This window comes from Pteronotus mesoamericanus, unplaced genomic scaffold, assembly GCF_021234165.1.
Source record: "Pteronotus mesoamericanus isolate MK-2021 breed Mesoamerican mustached bat unplaced genomic scaffold, CSHL_Meso_final contig_94, whole genome shotgun sequence".
In the NCBI taxonomy this organism is placed as follows: Eukaryota; Metazoa; Chordata; class Mammalia; order Chiroptera; family Mormoopidae; genus Pteronotus; species Pteronotus mesoamericanus.
The window spans coordinates 8,496,139-8,512,254 of NW_026555285.1; the positions used below are offsets into that span (position 1 = coordinate 8,496,139).

Below are 16,116 nucleotides of genomic sequence, written 5' to 3' on the forward strand. Positions count from 1 at the left end.
GCCATAGGCTTTTTATCGGAGACAACAGGCTGGAAAGGACCAACCTCAGGTACACATCACGAAAGCCACTGTATTTCAAATGGATCAATGTGCTCATCATTATCAACTTTTGAAATTTTCTGATGATTCCTTTCATACTTGGAAACTTACTTATTGTAATACATTTAAAATGTTACCATTAGTATAAGATAGCAACAAGAAGAGCCAAAACAAAATCTCTGTGGAAGTATTTGCTTACAATGAATCTGGATCTGGGTCAATAAATGGTGTTGCACCAAATGGATCGATATTTGCTAGTAACATTTTGTTGATAATAGAACTCCCAGCAATTGAGGCAGCTAGTCCTGCTCTTAAACCTGGCAGGGAAAAATAAATATATACAGTATTACATGTTAAGGGAAAAAAAGAGAGAAATCCATTATTTTCAGGCCTAATCTCAAACATCTTGTTCCAAAAGCATGGTTTTTTTGGTGCCTGTTCTTCTGGTTAATAGAAATTAAGAATCATTACACTGGTAAGTACAAGGCTTTTAAATGCTTCTTAGGATCTATATGTTGCTATAAAAAAAAAAAAGAAGCAGGTGAGTACCTAAATAAGAGTCTCCGCCACAGTTTCTCATTTACCATCCCAATAATTCTATAACTTCAACAGACATTATTTCCTTTGTTATAACAAATAAAGTATTAAGACAGTAAGAAATTTAAAATAAAGGCTGAATTCATGGAGTTATCACTTCCATACTCTCAAAGCATAGATTATACTACTAAATTTAAAATGTTAACAGATGTACTAAGGTGAAAACAAGTTGGTGTTAACAATAAGTAGTAAAATATTAAATGGAGGTATTAATAATTTTATTTTTAATCTTTTTCTTATTGATTTTAGAGAGAGATGGAGACAGACAGAAACATCAATTATCAATTTGTTGTTCCACTTATTTATGCATTCATTGGTTGACTCCTGTATGTGCCCTGACTGAGGATCTAACAACCTCTGTGTATCAAGAGGATGCTCTAACCAACTGAGATATCCAACCAGGGAATGTATTTATATTTTTAAAAGAATAAGTATTAGAGTTAAAAAGTTGAAGCATTTGTCTTACCTTTAAATATGCAAAACTAAATTTATTGCAACATTATTTTACTAAATAGTTACAGTATTCAAAAGTGAATGAATTTTATTGTTTACTCAACCCACTGTTAAGGCTAGAAGCACAAAGTCTGGAGAGAAGACAATGTAATGGGGGCCGTTAAGGGAACAAACAAAAGGAAAACTAGTGAAGAAAAATATGCGATGCGATTGAGGAACATCAGGAAATTAGGGGAAAAAAGACCTTTCTTTAAGCAAACATTTCTTTCCCAACATGTGCCATGTGTTCTTCTTAGATTATTACTCATTACTTTACCTAATAAAGTTTAGCTGATTATCAAATTGAATTTTATTGTCATTTAATTTCATAGTTGAATATGCAATAGCAGACTACTATGCCAATTTCCTTTATGTCTAAGTAAGTAAGTAAAAAAACAAAGTAATCGTTCTGATGAGAGGAAAGAACAGTTTGGACAGGTGAAAAGCCATACCCGAACTGCCACACAGAAAAGGGTAATATTCTCTAAAATATTTTAAGAGTATCTGTATTTACAGCTTCAGCCCAGAAAGGTCATCCCAAGGTTCCGGGTTTGAATCTCTATGACCTCTAGACATGGCGGCCTTTCCAGAATCAAGCATGATCTGCATTTATTTTTTCTTGTTTTCATATTTTCATTGAGGTACAATTCACATACCATAAAATTCACCCTTTAAATGTATTTCAGTTGTCTGTAGTGTATGCACAAAGTTGTACAATGATCGCAACGATTTAATTCTAAAACTCTTTTTATTACCCCAAAAGACACTCCATACATATTAGCAGTCCATTTCCATTCATCTCTACCCCCACTAAATCCCTTTTAGGCTCTGTGGATCGGCTATTCTGGACATTTCATGTAAATGGAATCATGCAATATGTGGCATTTTATGTGACGCTTCTTTCACAAGGCATAATGTTTTCAAGGGTCATCATGTTACAGTATGTATCAATGCTTCATTCTTTTTAATAGCTGAGTAATATTCCACTGTTATGAATATACTATATTTTTCTTTCTCCATTTCAGTTGATGGATATTTGGGTTTTTCCCACTTTTTGACTTTATAAATAACCTTGCTGTAAGTAGCTGTGAAAAAGTGTTTGTATAAACATATATATTCAGTTCTTATGGATACATGCCTAGTATTTGAATTTTGAGGTTATATGTTAATTCTATGTTTAACTCTTAGAGGGAGTGTCAGATTTTTTCAAAATAGCTTCACCATTTTATATTCTAAACAGTGAAGATGACAGTACAAATTTCTCTATGTCCTTGCTAGTATTTGTTATCATCTGTTGTTTATTTTTTTCATAGTCAAGCTATGATGGGCGGTGAGTAGTATCTCGTTGCGGGTTTTTAAAAATTTACTTTCCCTTTTTAAAAAATATTTTACTGTTGTTTATTATACTTGTCCCAATTTTCCCCCTTTGCTCTCCTCGGTCCAGCCCACCCACCACTCCCACAGGCAATTCCGACACTGTTGTCCACATCCATGGGTCATTCATACATGTTCATTGACTAGTCCATTCCTCTTCTTTCCACTCTTCTGCCCCTCTCTCCTCCCCTCTGGTTGCTATCAGTATGTTCTTTGTTTCCCTGCCTCAGGTTCTATTTTGCCCATCTGTTTGTTTTGTTCATTAGGTTCCTCTTATAGGTGAGATCATATGGTTTTTGTCTTTCAACACATTGCTTATTTCACTTAGCATAACGCTCTCCAGTTCCATCCATGCTGTCATGAAGGGTAGGAGTTTCTTCTTTCTTTCTGCTGTATAGTATTCCATCCTGTAAGTGTACCAGTTTTTTGATCCACTTATTTATTGATGGACACTTAGGTTGCCTCTAGCACCTGCCTATTGTAAATAATGCTGCTATGAACATAGGGGTGCATGGGTTGTTTCGAATTGGTGTTTCAGGATTCTTCAGGTATAACCCCAGCAGTGGAATCCTTGGGTCACTTTTAGTTTTATGAGGAAATTCCATTCTGTTTTCCACATTGACTGCACCAGTCTGCATTCCCACCAACAGTGTAACTAGGGTTCCCTTTTCTCCATATCATCGCCAGCACTTGTTGTTTGTTGATTTATTAATGATGGCCATTCTGACCAGTGTGAGGTGGTATCTCATTGTGGTTTTAATTTACGTATCTCTGATGGCTAGTGATCCTGAGGATCCTTTCATGTATCTGTGGGCCCTATCTATATCCCCTTAGGGAAGTGTCTATTGAGACTCTTCATTCATTTTTTAATTGGATTGTCTCTGTCTTCCTGGTTTTGAGTCGTATGAGTTCTATACATGTTTTCAAGATCAAACCCTTGTCCATGGCACCATTGGCAAGTATGTTTTCCCATATGGTCAGTTCCTTTTTCAATTTGATGATGGTTCCTTTAGCCATGCAGAAACATTTTAACTTGATGTAGTTCCATTTGTTTATTTTTTCCATTATTTCCCTTACCCTAGAGATATATTGGCCAAAATACTGTGGTGCGGGATATATGAAACTTTACTGCCTATGTTCTTCTCTGGACTTTTATGGTGTCAGGATTATATTTAAGTCTTTTATTCATCTCGAGTTTATTCTGGTCTATGGTGTAAGTTGGTGGCCTAGTTTCATTTTTTTGCATGTACCTGTCCAGATTGCCAAACATCATTTATTGAAGAGGCTACTTTTATTCCATTCTATGCCTCTGCCCCCTTTGTCAAATATTAATTGATCACAGAGACTTGGGTTTATTTCTGGGCTCTCTATTCTGTTCCATTGATCTATGTGTCTGTTCCTATATCAGTACCAGACTGTTTTGATTACAGTGGACTTGTAGTAGAGTTTGATAGCAAATATTGTGATCCCTCCTACTTTGTTCTTCTTTCTGAAGATTACTGAGGCTATTTGAGATGGTTTTTGGTTTCATGTACATTTTTGAAATAGTTGGTCTGTATCTGTGAAAACTGCCATTGGTATTTTAACAGGGGTTGGGTTGAATCTATAGATTGGGTTGGGTAGTATGGACTTTTTAATAATTTTAATTCTTCCAATCCATGAATATGGAACATGCTCCCCTTTGTGTCTTCCTTAATTTCTTTCTTCAGTGTTCTGTAGTTTTCTGAGTACAGGTCTTTTACCTCCTTGGTTAAGTTTATTCCTGTGTACTTTATTTTTCTTGTTGCTATAGTAAATGGGACCTTTTCCTAGTTTGTTTCTGATATTTCATTGTTGGTATACAAAACTGCCTTGGATTTCTGAATACTGACTTCTATTTTGCCAAATTCACTTATTAGGTTGGGTAATATTTTGGTAGAAACTATAGGGTTTTCTGTGTACCCTGTCATCTGCAAACAATGATAGTTTTACTTCTTCCTTTCCAATTTGGATGTGTTTTATTTCTTTTTCTTGTCTTATCACATGGCTAGAATTTCCAATACTATGTAGAATAAAAGTGAAAGCAACAAAATAGTGAAAGTAGACATCCTTGTCTTGTTCCTGTTAAGATATGGGAAAGCTTTTAGTTTTTGCCTGCTGAGTATGATGTTGACTGTAGGTTTGTCATACGTGGCCTTTATTATATTGAGGTATGCTCCCTCTATTCCTACTTTGCTCAGTGTTTTTATCATAAATGGGTGCTGGACTTTATCAAATGCTTTTTCAGCATCTACTGATATGATCATGTGATTTTTGTCTTTCATTTTGTTTATGTGGTATATAACGTTTATTGGTATGCAAATATTGTACCATCCTTGTATCTCTAGGATGAGTCCCACTTGGTTATGGTTTATGATCTTTTTGTATTGCTGGATCTGGTTTGCCAATATTTTGTTGAGGATTTTAGCATCTATATTTATCAGCATATTGCCCTGTAGTTTTTTTTTTCTTTTTTGTGTCTTTACCTGGTTTTGAAATTAGGATAATATAGGCCTCATAAAACAGTTCGGGAATCTTCCCCCTTCTTGAAATTTCTGAAATGGTCTGAAAAGGAGAGGAGTCAATTCTTCTTTAAATGTTTGGTAAAATTCACCTGTGAAATCATCTGGTCCAGGGCTTTTGTGTGCCAGATTTTTTACTACTGCTTCATTTTCACTAGTTGTTACCAGTCTATTCGGGCTTTCTGTTTCTTCTTGATTCAGTTTTGGAAGATTGTATGTTTTTAGTCATTTTTCTGTTTCACCCAGGTTGCCCAATTTCTTGGCATATAGTTGTTCATATTAATTTCTTACAATCCTTTGTATTTCTATGGTATCAGTTGTACCTTCTCCCCTTTTACTTCTGATTTTATTTGGGTCCTCTTTCTTTTTTCCTCGACGAGTCTAGTTAAAGGCTTGTTGATCTTATTTATCTTTTCAAAGAACCAGCTCCTGAATTTATGGATCCTTTGAATTGTTTTTTCAACGTCTGTCATTTAATTCTGCTCTCATCTTGATTATTTCCTTCCTTCTACCTGTTCTGGGCTTTCTTTGTTGTTGTTCCTCTAATCCTTGTAGATGCAGGATTAGGTTGTTTATTTGAGATTTATCTGTCTTTTTTAGGTAGGCCTGTATTGCTATGAACTTCCCTCTCAGGACTGCTCTCACTGTGCCCCATGTATTTTAGACTGTTGTGTTTCTGCCCCCCTTTTTTTTCCCCAGATTCTTTTTGTTCTTTGTAAAGTTTTCATTTCTTTTTTTCCATATACATTTGTCTCCATTTACTCGCCACCACTTTCGCCTGCCCCACCCACCCCCACAGCCATCCCTTCCCATCTTGGCTTCCTCCATGTGTCCCTCACACCCCCATCACACCTGTTTCTTGATCTGACCCTTCTCCCTGCTTCCCTCTCTCCATCCCTCCCATCCCCGTTGGTTTCTTCTTTCTTTCAATGTTGCTGGTCAAAATTTTCTTGCCTGTTTGCTTTGCTGATTAGGTTCCACTTATAAGCGAGTCATATAGTACAGATTCTTTTTTATTTCCTCATTGATCTCACTGTTAACCCATTCATTATTTTATAGCATGTTATTCAGTCTCTATGAGTTTGAATGTTTTTGAGTTTTTTTCCTTGAGATTGGTTTCTAGCTTCAAGCCATTATCATCTAAGATGCTTGAAATGATTTCAATTTTCCTGAATATGTTTAGGCTTGTTTTGTATCCTACCCTGTGGCCTATCTTTGAAAATGTTCCATGTACATTTTAAAAGAAAGTATATTTTGCTTCTTTGGGGTGGAAGGCTCTGTATATATCCATTAAGTCCATATGATCTAGAGTGTTGTTCAGTGCCACAATATCCTTGTTGATTCTTTGCCTGGAAGATCTGTCCATTGTTGACAAGAGTTTATTAAAATCCCCTACAAAGAGTGTGTAACTGTTGATATCTTTTTTGAAGTCCTCCAAGATTTTCCTTATATATTTAGGTACTCCTCTGTCAGGTGCATATATGTTTACAAGGTTTATATTTTCTTGATTGACTATTCCTTTACATGTTATGTAGTGAGCTTCTTTGTCTTCTTATGGCCTTTGTTTTGAATTTTTTTGTCTGATATTAGTATTGCTACCCCAGCTTTTTTTTCATCTCTGTTTGCTTGGTATATTGTTTTGCCATCCTTTCACTTCCAGTCTGTGTAGATCTTTATTTTGAGGTGGGTCTCTTGTAGACATCGTATGTGCAGGTCATGTTTTCTTTTCCATTCACCTACCCTATGTCTTTTGATTGGAGCATTTAATCCATTTACATTTAAGGTTATTATTGACAGGTCCTTATTCATTGTCATTTCTTTCTTTGTACCTGTGTTTCCATTCCCCACCCTTATTCTTCACTTTCTTAAAACAGTCCCTTTAGCATCTCTTACAATGCTGGTTTGGTGGAGGTGTATTTTAGCCTTTTTTGTGTTTAAGAAACTCCTTATTTCACCTTCCATTTTAAATGAGAGCTTTACTGGGTAGAGTAGTTTTGGTTGTTTACTGTGGTTTTGATTTGCATTTCCCTGAGGACTAATGATGTGAGCATCTTTCCATATGCTTATTGGCTGTTTTTAAAATCTTTTTTGGGAAAATGATTACCAGACCCTTTGCCCATTTTTAAATTGATATATTTGCCTTTTTATTGAATTTTGAGTTCTGTATATATTCCCTTATCAGATATGTTATTTGCAAACATCTGCTTCCATCTCCCATCCTATAGACTATCATCTCACCTTCTTGGTGGTGTCCTTTGAATTAGAAATATCTTTAATTTTGATGAAGTACAATTTATATTTTCTTGTATTGCTTGTGTTTTTGGTGTCATATCTCAGAATCCAATGCCTACTCCAAGGTTATAAGCATTTACTTCTACATTGTCCTTTTTTGGTTTTATAGGTAAACTCACACTTTTATGTATGCTGTGAAGGAACAGTCCAACTTTACTCTTTGTTTATATCTATTTGTCCCAGTGGTTTGAAAGACTATACTTTCCCCATTGAATAACTGTCTTATCACATTTGTTGAAAATCAATTAACCATAAATGTAGGAGTTCTGGATACCTAGTTCTATTCCACTGACCTCCATCACTATTATTATGCCAGTTCTTCTTTTTTATTTTAAAGATTTTATTTATTTATTTTCAGACAGGGGAGAAAGGAGGGAGAAAGAGAAGGAGAGAAACATCATTGTGTGGTTGCCTATCATGCACCATGTACTGAGGACCTGGCTTGTAACCCAGGCATGTGCCCTGAGTGGGAATCAAACCAATGACCCTTCGGTTCACAGGCCAGCAGTCAATCCACTGAGCCACACCAGCCAAGGCTATTATGCTAGTTCTATGTGGTGCTGAACCCTGTAGCTTTGTGTTCAGTTTTGAAATCAGGAAGTGTGCCCTTCAACTTCTTCCTTTACAATATTGTTTTAACTATTCTGGATCCTTTGTATTTCCATGTGAATTTTAAGATCAGCCTGTCAATTTCACATAATAGGCAGTTGGGATTTGGTAGGGATTGTGAGGAATCTACAGTCAATTTAAGATGAGTTGCCATCTCAATTATAGTATGTCTTTCAATCTATGAACACAGATGTCTCTACATTAAGTTAGGTCTTCTTTACTTGCTTTTGACAATGTTTTGTAGTTTTCAGTGTCCAAATCTTTCATCTTCTTAGTTAAATTTATTACTATTTTTTTGTTATTTTTGATGCTATTGTAAATGAATTTTATTAATTTCATGTTGATTGTTCATTACTAGTGTAGAGAAGTACAATGACTACTTGTATATTGGCATTTTATCCTGCAACCTTGTATTCCTTATTATTTCTAATAGTGTGCGTGTGCACGTATTCTGCAGAATTTTCTAAATGCAACATAAATCATATAGACATACAGTTTTACTTTCTCCTTTCCAATATGGATGCCCTTAATTCTATTTTCCAAGCTAAAAATTACAGTGCAATGTTGAATATAAGTGGCAAGTAGACATCCTTATCTTGTTCCTGATCTTAGAGTGAAAGCTTTGAGCCTTTCACCATTAAGTGTTATGTCACCTGTAGGTTTTTCATAGTCAAAAAGTTCCTTTCTATTCCTGGTTGTGTGTTTTTACCACCAGAGGATGTTGAATTTTTAAAAATGCTTTTGTTGTATCTAGGGAGATGATTATGTGACTTTTGTCCTTTATTCTATTAATATGGTGTATGATGTAGATTGGTTTTCATATGTTGAATCAAGCTTGCGTCACTGGAATAAAACTGGTAATGGTGTGGAATTGTTACAAGTTGTTGGATTCAATTAGCTAGTATTTTGTTGGGGATTTTTGTGTTGCTACTCATAAAGAACACTGATCTATAGTTTCTTGTGATGTCTTTGGTTTTTGTATCAAGGTTGCTGGCCTTATAGAATGTATTAGAAAGTGTTTTATATTCCTCGAGTTTTTGAAAGAGTATGTGAAGGACTGGTGTTAATTCTTCTTTAAACTTCACCAGGAAAGCAATTTGGTCCTGGACTTTTCTTTACTAATTCAATCTCTCTACTTGTTTTAGGTCCAGGCAGATTTTCTATTCCTTCTTGAAGCAGTTTAGGTAGTTTGCATGTTTCTAGGAGTTCGTCCATTTCATCTAGCTTATCTAATTTGTTGACATGCAATATTTTACAGTTTTTCCTTTATACTTCTATTTCTGTAAGGTCCATAGTGATATTTCCTCTTTAATTCTTTATCTCAGTAATTTCAATCTTCTCTCTTATTTTCTTGGTCAGTGTAAAGGCTTGTCAATTTTGTTAATTAGCTCACAGATCAACTTTTGGTTTCATTGTTTTTCTATATTGTTTTCAGTACTCAATTTCATGTATTTCCACTCTAATCTTTATTGATTTCCTTCCTAATGTTGCTTTGTATTTAAATTTGCTCTTCTTTTTCCAGTTTATTAAAGTGCAAAGTTAGGTATTTGAGATCTTCCTACTTTTTTAAAAAAGATTTTATTTATTATTTTTAGACAGAGGGGAAAGGAGGGAGAAAGAGAGGAAGAGAAACATCAATGTGTGGTTGCCTCTCACATGCCCCCTACTGGGTACCTGGCTGGCCACCCAGGCATATGCCTCGACTGGGAATCGAACCAGTGATCCTTTGGTTCGTAGGCCGGTGCTCAGTCCACTGAGCCACACCAGCCAGGGCAAGATCTCTCGACTTTTTTTTTAATATAGGCATTCATAGCTATAAGTTCACTCTAAGTACTGCTTTTAGTTTCATCAAGTAAGTTTTGGTATATGATATATTTTTGTTTTCATAGGCAAGTATTTTTAAATTTCTCCTGTGATTTTTTTTCTTTGACCCACATATTTGTGCATTTCTCAAATTTCCTTGTATGATTAAAATCCTTTTAAATTTAATAAAAATTGTTTTATGGCCTAATACATGGTTAACCCTGGAAAATGTTCCATATGTACTTGAGAAGAATGTGTATTCTACTGTTGTTGGGGATAGTGTTCTATGAACATCTATTATGACTACTTATTTTATGTGTTTTTAAGTCTCCCATTTCCTTGTTAATCTCTGTTGTTCTATCCACTATTGAAAGGGGGTACTAAAGTGTCCAACTATTATTATGAAATTGTGATTTACCTTTAAAAATAACCTGTAGAATACATAACGGTTTGTTATATATCTGGGTATAACTTGGGTTCCAGTCTACTCTGGAATGAATCCAGAGAGTTTTCACTAATTCAAACAGCAAATACTTAAGAAGGCCTCTGAGACATCTATATTTTCCACCCTGCTCTGCTGCACAAATTATTTGTTTTTACTAGTACAAACCTAATCCCAAGGTAAATTCATCATATTAAGTCTGGCATAGATTTCTCATGTGTTCCAAAATGAAACAATATTTCTAGTCTAAAAATAACTGCAGAGAGACTTGTGGCTTAAAACAAAAAGGAGGCCCTAGCCCAAGTAGCTCAGTTGGCTAAAACATCATCCCAACATGCCAAGGTTTCAGGTTCAGTCCTTACTCAGGGCACATACAAGAGTCACCCAACAAATGCATAAATAAGTGGAACAACAAATCAATGAATTGATGTTTCTCTCTCTCTCTCTCTCCCTCCCTCTCTCCCCTTCTCTCTCTCTCTCTCTCTCTCTCACACACACACACACACACACACACACACTCTCTCTCACACCTCCCTCTCTCTCTAAAATCAATTAAAAAAAACCCTAAAAGGAAAGCTGTGAAGGTACTTGAAAGATAGTAGAATATAAGATCACATTTACCTTGGGTACTTAATAAACACAGATTCCTGGGTTACACTCTAGAACCATTAAAAGAAAATTCTCAGGGCACAGCCCATAAACATGTATTTTAATACTTTCTAGGCCATTGTTATACACACACAAAATTTTAAGGATCTGGATTCTCATTGATAAGTATATCAAGCACATCTTTTTAAGGGGAGATTTATCTGTAAGGATACATTTCAATAGTTCATAGAAATGAGTACCTATACATTTTCACAAAAAATACTTAAAAGTATATAAAGTTTCAGAATATGTATTACCTGGACAGATTATTCTGGTATTGAGCACAGGGAGGTTTTCTTTGCTGGTTGCCACAGTTGAACCAGGGCCAGAGTCAGTTTGGGAACGACTTGCCCGACCATCTGGAGACCGAGGTACTGTTTTAACTGTCGGCAAGAGGTCCAGATTAAAAAGAGGAAATGATAAAGTTATAGAAATAAGCAAGCCGCTAAAAATTCAAGACAAAAAACAATTTAATACATGTTTAAACCCATCACTGGAAATGAAAATATTACACTGTGCTTTCCCATTTTATCATTTTGTTTTCATTTTCTTGAGATTTATTATATGGAGAAGCTCTGCCACAGGTAGATATCTTGATCTCTCATTTGAAATAGATGGAGGTCATTAGAAAATATCATCATAACTAAAGGTCAGTAATACTCAAATTTGAATGTGATTACCTCATATGTAAAGATAAAAAGAAATTCTGAAATCTGATTATTTAAAAAAAATAAAACAAGTGTTATCCATATTATCAATGCAATCCTTTTTTTATAAATGTTGAGTGAATGATTGAATTTAATTAATGTAATCCCCAGAACTAATATGTTAAACATGAGTTAAAATTTTCTTCTATAAATGGAAAATAGTAGTTTTTCAAATGAAAGCAATACTTTACCTGCACTTCTCAATTAGTTATTTATTCAAAACAATGATTTGGCCCAAACAGTTCTATCATATTTTGTAAAACCTCAATACATTTTAAAATTGTTCAAAAGAGAATTAGTCTCAAAGTTAACAACAAAAAGAGAGATTTAATATTACCTAAACTGGAGTATTTTAATGGAGTAAATAATTTAGGAGTTATTGGCAGGTGCTTAAAAAAACAGTAATCCTCAAACTCAATTTAAAAATATTCTAAAAATTACGTTTACTCTCCCTAGGACTAATTAGAAACTAACTATATTAATCTTACTCTCTCTTCTCTTTGTTCAATTGCACTAAATAAAAGTAACAGAACAGATACACTTTCTTTTTTGACAGGTGGAAGCCCTGGGGCTAATTTCTAATAAAAACAACCTTTTGATATTCATCTCTGATAAAAAACAGAGAGCATCCTAGTGGCTAAGATTGATGTTTCTTTGCAGGTAAATAAATTAATGTTTCATGCTTCTTCTTAAAAGTTTCATTAGTCATATAAACGTACTGTTTTTTGCACATCTCAAACATATGAATTATTACACAAAATAATGGTAATACATGAGTGTGCTTCATAAAATGATTATTTAATACAGAAACACTTCTTTTGATGATTCTGACTAAATTGGATTATTCACCAACAAATAAGATCAAACCCTGCATCAATAAAGACACATATAATCTGTCATTTCACTATCATTATGTATAGCTCTACATTTGTATTTTTTAGTTTCCTGTGCCAACAACAATAGAAATGTCAAGTTCATGAGATTATTAGTAAGGTGGGTGATAACTAGTTGAAAAACTATTAGCAGTGATTGCTGGAAAACCAATCCTCCAGAAACAGCCATTATCTCAGGGGGAATTATGAAGCAGCATATTGTAATGACACCATTGTCTTCCTCCCTTGAGTCAACATCTTTTCATGGATGAAACATACAAGCCTGCTTATAGAATTCCACATGAAGTAAATTTAAGATGCTAAAAGAAAGCTTCAAAAGACTTTCACAAGATGAAATGATAGATCCAAGTCAAAAAGATAAAAGTTCATAGGAATGAGTGTAAACCACTGTAACAAGATAAAAAAAAAAATCAATTGCACAAAAAACAAAAGGAGGAGACCAAGCTTACATAGTACTATTTTATAATACTTCAAGGCAAAAAGAGAAATCTCGGGTAATATTTACAAAACCGAAAATGTCCAGAATGAGTAGTGTATGCATATGGGTATGCTATTATACTACAGAAATACCTGGAGAATTTGGTTCAAAATGGGAATCATATTTTAGAATAAACAATGACCAAATATATGGGTGCAACCATAAAAACAAAAAGTTTTAAATCATCAAAGACTGCTAGAGGAATTTATGAGAGATAATCTGGAAGAGAAGACAGAAAGTGTGGAAAGAGGATATGGTACCACAGCAGGTCATCTGCAGTATAGTGGAATAACATGTGAAACTGCTTTCAAACTAACCATACAGCACTGCACAGAAGCCATTAGTCATTACTGGTAACATTATCACACATAAAACTTTATTAGTAATAACCGTATTCCATGGGTGAAAATTTAAGGAAGTAAGGTCTAAGGTTATAGAACTGGATTATGTGCTGGAGCAGGTATATATGAATTCTAAAAGGGCTAGTGTTGTAGAATACGCAAGCATTGATTGTACGCCAGACATGTTAAGTTCTATAAGGTCTAATTTGAAGTCTCCTTAGAGTTTTAAATACAATGAAGGCGTATTTTTTTCAAAGTTAATGTAGTTAGTAGCAGTGGCAGCAATAGGAATAATAATGATAATGGCATCAAACCGTCTTATATGGATAGCATTATGTATGAGTCACTGTTCTAGGTACTTTATATACATCAACTTATTAAACCCTCACAAGTGGGTATGTTATGAAGTAGGTACATTATCCTCAGTTTACAGACAAGGAAGCCAAAGAATAGTAATCTACCCAAGTTAATATGTGATGAAAGTAAATGGAATGATTGCAAACATTCTTAAGCATTGACTTTATATTAGTACTATGTAGTTATTTTCATATTAGTTTTCTCATCTTCATTAACATTTCAATTTCTGCTTTTAATCTAGTAAGTTAACCTTTCAATGATATATTAAAACTATAAATCCATCCTCAATTCAAACTTAAAAGGTAGAGAAACGGTTAACATTCTTTAACTACATATTAATTTATTAGTAAAATTAATTTCATTAGTGAAGGGGTTGTAACAAGATACCCTATGATTTTGAAAGCTTAATTTAACAATAAGGATTATCAAACATATATACTGACCAATGGAACTCAAGATACTGATAAATTATTTAAATGCCAAATTTTATGCATGCGGGGCCCACAGCTTTTGTTCTCAAAGGAATATGTGGGCTTAAATAGGTTAAAATCTGATGATATAGGTGTTTTGTTTCTTCAAGAAAACTGTGACATTTAAGCATGTTTGGTCCTACAATCCTTAATTTGCTATGATAATCCCTACATTATATGAGAAAAAGATGTGAAAGAACTTGACCATAGTCTAAATAATGTTACCTTTATTAAGTATTAATGAATAGCTAAGCTTTAAATTTTGAAAAGGCTTGTTGAAGTATTATGCTAAGTGCAATAAACCAGGTGGTAAAAGACAAATATTGCATGATCTCACCTATAAGTGGAACCTAATCAACAAAACAAACAAGCAAGCAAGCAAAACAGAACAGAGACAAGGAAATACAGAACAAACTGACAGTAACCAGAGAGGAGAGGGGGGAGGAATAAAGGGGGAAAGAAAGGGAAGGGTCAAGTCAAGGAGCATGTATGAGGACCCAAGGACAAAGACAAGGGGTGGGGAGAGAGAAGTGGAGGAAGACTGAATAAAGGAGGTGGGGGGTGGGTAGGGCAGGGGAGTGTAATGGAGGATAAATGGGGGCAACTGTGATTGAACAACAAAAAAAAAGAAAATTACAAATAGTTTATTTCAAACTGGGAAGCCTATTGAAAACTATAAGCACTATTATATTTTATTTAATTTCAAAATAAATTTATCATAGTTTTCTTACCAGTTAATGACTCTTTTGCATCATCATCTTTAGATTCTTTAGATTCATCTGTTTCTGTACTATCATAATCAAATGATTGATTAACTGGTTCACAGGGGTGAACTGTCTGGTCTTCTATAACTTTAAGTAATAAGAAGATAAATCCGTTTAAAGAAAAAAAAATAAAATCCATGAATATCAATATATGTTCAGAGAAGAAAAATTGGAACATAAACCAAAATAAATTCCATATTTACAAATAAACACTAATTGACAATAAACTTGGGAGTAATATCTATATGGGCTAGAGATTATAAAATTAAACTGTCAAAATTACATTTTTATTAGAATAAAAAATAAAATATAAAATTTGAGAATGAAATACAAGTCCAATTATAAGTTACAACCTGTAAAGTATTTCTGGGTATTTATTATTTATGTTATGATTAACTTTTAGTCTACTATAAAGATTCTAAGCACATATATATTATATTAACATAAAAATTAAACTATAGGCAGAAATTTTATAAACTCTTAAAAAGGCAATATAAACATTTAGGAAATAAATATTAAGAAAATATTTTCAAAGTAGTATACAGGTTTGATTTTTGTTTAGAATTCAAAGATTCAAATTTTGTAAAAATGTATTTTAAATACTAGAATATTATTTAAACTAATTTTCCATTTTATTTCAATGGTTCTGATGTAACTTTGTTTCTGAGATTTTATGTAACATGTTGATGCTACTAAAACAATAAGTAGGACTATTTACTAGTACAAATTTCACTTTAATAGCTTTATCTTTTATTTTGTGTTAAAAAAATACAAACTTTTTAAGTGTGTACAGACTGACCAATATGAAATTTTCACTGTGTTTGCAATGAGAATGTTGCTAACTTCTTCAAAAGTCAATTTGTTACTGTGTACCTTTTCCTGCTTCTTCGATGACCTGCCGCACAGCTTTCTTTAAACTGTTGGCCCGCATCATTATTTCCTTTGGTTTGACTGCTTTCTGGGAGGAAGGTTTTGTAGTGTCATCCAAGAGTTGTTCCCTGCTTTCACTTAAGGATTCTTCACTTGAAGATTCCACAGTATCTTCTTCTACAATGACAGAGCCAATGCCTGGGAGAACTTCAGCAGCCTGGGAATCTGTGTGCAAAGCCTGGAGCAGTTGTTCAAGCTTCTCATTTAGGACTGAACACTAGGAAAACAAAAAATGTCATAATGAATCTCCTTTAGTGGAGATGAAAAAAATTGTAATTTAAATGAATGGTTTCTGATTTTAGAGGAAAGATGTGACATATTGGTGTTAATTAATTGGCTA

The 16,116-nt window shown here is 33.9% G+C and overlaps 1 protein-coding gene across 1 annotated transcript in view; it reads right to left on the reverse strand.

Annotated features, from left to right (window-relative positions):
* Positions 1-16,116, reverse strand: part of DGKH (diacylglycerol kinase eta) — a 204,703-nt gene that overhangs the window by 30,920 nt on the left and 157,667 nt on the right. The window contains exons 16-19 of the mRNA XM_054586384.1: positions 15,720-15,993; positions 14,814-14,933; positions 11,094-11,219; positions 239-356 (exon numbers count right to left, since the gene is read on the reverse strand). Coding sequence (XP_054442359.1) covers positions 239-356; positions 11,094-11,219; positions 14,814-14,933; positions 15,720-15,993 — 638 coding nt within the window. The remainder of the gene's footprint in view (positions 1-238; positions 357-11,093; positions 11,220-14,813; positions 14,934-15,719; positions 15,994-16,116) is intronic.